The 2,627-nt window shown below is 41.2% G+C and overlaps 1 protein-coding gene across 1 annotated transcript; it reads left to right on the top strand.

Moving 5' to 3' along the window:
- Positions 1 to 207: 207 nt before the first annotated feature.
- LOC136210744 (heat stress transcription factor B-2b) lies at positions 208 to 2,244 on the top strand. The gene is made up of 3 exons (XM_066002135.1): positions 208 to 470; positions 624 to 947; positions 1,043 to 2,244. The coding sequence occupies exons 2-3, from the start codon at positions 663 to 665 to the stop codon at positions 1,790 to 1,792; spliced, it is 1,035 nt and encodes a 344-aa protein (XP_065858207.1). The 5' UTR covers positions 208 to 470; positions 624 to 662; the 3' UTR covers positions 1,793 to 2,244.
- Positions 2,245 to 2,627: the final 383 nt, after the last annotated feature.

The following is a 2,627-nucleotide window of genomic DNA, read 5'->3' as shown; positions in this document are numbered from 1 at the left end:
CAACCACCGTAACGGTGATCTAACAATATTGCAAGTGGGGAAGAAACTAAAAAACGTCATCGTATTTAATACAAAAAAGTAAGGAACGAGAAGTTTCTGGAAAGGACCTAAAATAGAAGTTCTCGCGCCTTCCTCTCTTTTCTGCTTGCATGTGGGCCTTATCCTTTTCCCCTTTTCTTTATTTCTTTTTCAATTTTTTATATATCCCTTTCCTTCTCGAACCCACGGTTTTCTCTCTCCCTTTCTCGCCTTATCATTTACTCTACCCAGAACCTTCTAGAAACAATAAAACTAATCTCTATCGGTGAATTGCGAGATCAACGTGTTTTCTTTCTATGGATATCTCCTTGGTCCTAGCTGTGGATTACTGTCAGATTTCTGTTTTCTAGATGAACTTGGTGGTTTCTTATTTTTCTGTTTGGCTGGCGAGAAAATCTTACCATTTCCTTCAGGAGAAATAATTTATTCAGGTAATGATTATTTATTATTATTATTATTTTGAAGTTTTCCTACATATTATTGCTTGAAATTACAAGGATGAAGTAATTACTTGATTTTTTCTGGGAAAAATAAACGGCTAGTTTATTCTTTTTGGTTAAATCTGATCTATTGATGAACCATAGGAGCTAGTTGGTTGGCCTAGGGCTGGGATCTAAGAGCGAATGGTGATGCCCTCACCGGTAGAACAAACCGGCGAAACACCAGCAAGCGGAGCTGGATCAGGAACAGGATCAGGATCAGGAGACTCTCAAAGATCTCTTCCGACTCCATTTCTCACCAAGACTTATCAACTCGTTGATGATCCTGCAGTCGATGACATGATTTCATGGAACGAGGATGGATCGACTTTCATCGTTTGGAAACCTGCTGAATTCGCCAGAGATTTGCTTCCTAAATACTTCAAACACAACAACTTCTCTAGCTTCGTTCGTCAGCTCAACACCTACGTGAGCCTCTTTTTCCACATCTTCTATTTGCTCCCTGTTTTGTTATGCTGTTTGGATGTTGTTGAATCATTCATGTTTTCTGATTCGATTTGCAGGGATTTAGGAAAGTAGTGCCGGATCGGTGGGAATTTTCCAATGATTGCTTCAAAAGAGGCGAGAAAGGACTCCTGCGCGATATTCAGCGCCGGAAAATCTCTCCAGCCGCGGCAGGAGCTGCTCCGGCAATTGCCGTGGCTGCAGTCCCGTTGGCAGCGCTGCCGGTTTCTCCAGCCAATTCAGGCGATGAGCAGGTTATTTCATCGAGTTCATCGCCTGCGGAGGCGATGATTGGCACTTCGATTATGCGTACAACAAGCTGTACTACGACGCCGGAAGTTTTAGAGGAAAACGAGAAACTGAGGAAGGAAAACGCACAGCTGAGCCATGAGTTAACAGAGCTGAAAGGCTTGTACAACAACATAGCCACATTGATGCGCGGTTATGTTTCTGTTTGTCCGGAAGGTCATAGTAATACGGCGGACGGGAAACCTTTAGTGCTTATGCCGGCAACTCACATGGTGCCGCAACCCCTGGAGATGGCTATAAGCGGCAGCCCTATGTTAACAGAAACGCCGGTGACCTCTACGGATGAGGATGCGACGGAGACGGCGACACACAGGCTGTTTGGGGTTTCAATTGGATCCAAGCGGGCAAAGCTATGTGAGGAGGAGAACAAACAAGGGAACGAGAATCAACTGGAATCACCAGAGAAAGAGCCTGAGACCAACAACAAATCAGAGCCGTTGAATAGAATGACCAAGCACAAAGACCATGTTGATCCTTCGTGGCTTGACCTCAGGAACTGACTGATTAAGTTTGAACGGCTGAGATCGATTTTGATTGTGTGATATGGTGGGATCGTCAGTACAGAGACGTAGCAAAAACTTGAGTTGATAAGTGGAGTGGATAAAAGACACGTGTCTAGATATTCCATTTTGTCTCGTTTGGAAAACGCCTCCGCTTTCGCCGTTTGTGGTGACTGAACAGTGAACAGTCACTTTTATTATCAATCTGGAATCTGGATTGGAGCAAGGGTAAATATGAGAAGATAGCAGAAGATTTCAAACGGTGCCGCTTTAGTGTTAGGAGAGAGAGATTTGTCATTTTGGTTGTGTTGTATCCTAGTTAAGGCCTCCAGTTGGTGACAAAAACTTTAGAAGGTAGTAATTAATTAGGAAATGTAGTGCAAAGTAATTCTAATTAGTGCTGATAAGTTTGTAAAATAATGCAAATCTGAAACAAGTGGTATTTATATTAAGGGTAATTATGTAATAATTTTGTTATTTTAGAGTAATTTACTATTTAGGAAATGAAAAATATTTTTTAATTAGATAAAAGGAATAATTTAAATAAAAACAAGTTGATAAAATAAAAATGAATTAAATAAAGAGAACATTTAAGTGGCTATTTTGTTGGGGTATGTGCTCATTGGAAATTGAATGTTTGGCGTCCAGAAAGATGTTTCTGGCGTTGGAATTTGGTTGTTACTAATTCTTAATGCTCTTTGACTTGGATGTTTCTAGTCTCTCGGCTTCAAAGCGTCATCCTTTGCCAAATACGTGGCAATAAAGGGTCTATTTGTTCCTTGGTTGCTAGGTTTAAGACCGGTTTATGAACTGGGCCAAGTAGGATTTAATTCGA

This window comes from Euphorbia lathyris, chromosome 1, assembly GCF_963576675.1.
Source record: "Euphorbia lathyris chromosome 1, ddEupLath1.1, whole genome shotgun sequence".
Lineage (NCBI taxonomy): Eukaryota > Viridiplantae > Streptophyta > Magnoliopsida > Malpighiales > Euphorbiaceae > Euphorbia > Euphorbia lathyris.
Note: the sequence above shows the minus strand (reverse complement) of the source record. Positions and strands in the feature narration are given on the sequence as shown.

Excerpts from the sequence above, each read along its gene's own strand:
- LOC136210744 (XM_066002135.1), top strand. The coding sequence starts at position 663 with ATGGTGATGCCCTCACCGGTAGAACAAACCGGCGAAACACCAGCAAGC. Across the intron at positions 948-1,042 it reads TTCGTCAGCTCAACACCTAC|GGATTTAGGAAAGTAGTGCC; the intron begins GTGAGCCTCTTT and ends TTCGATTTGCAG.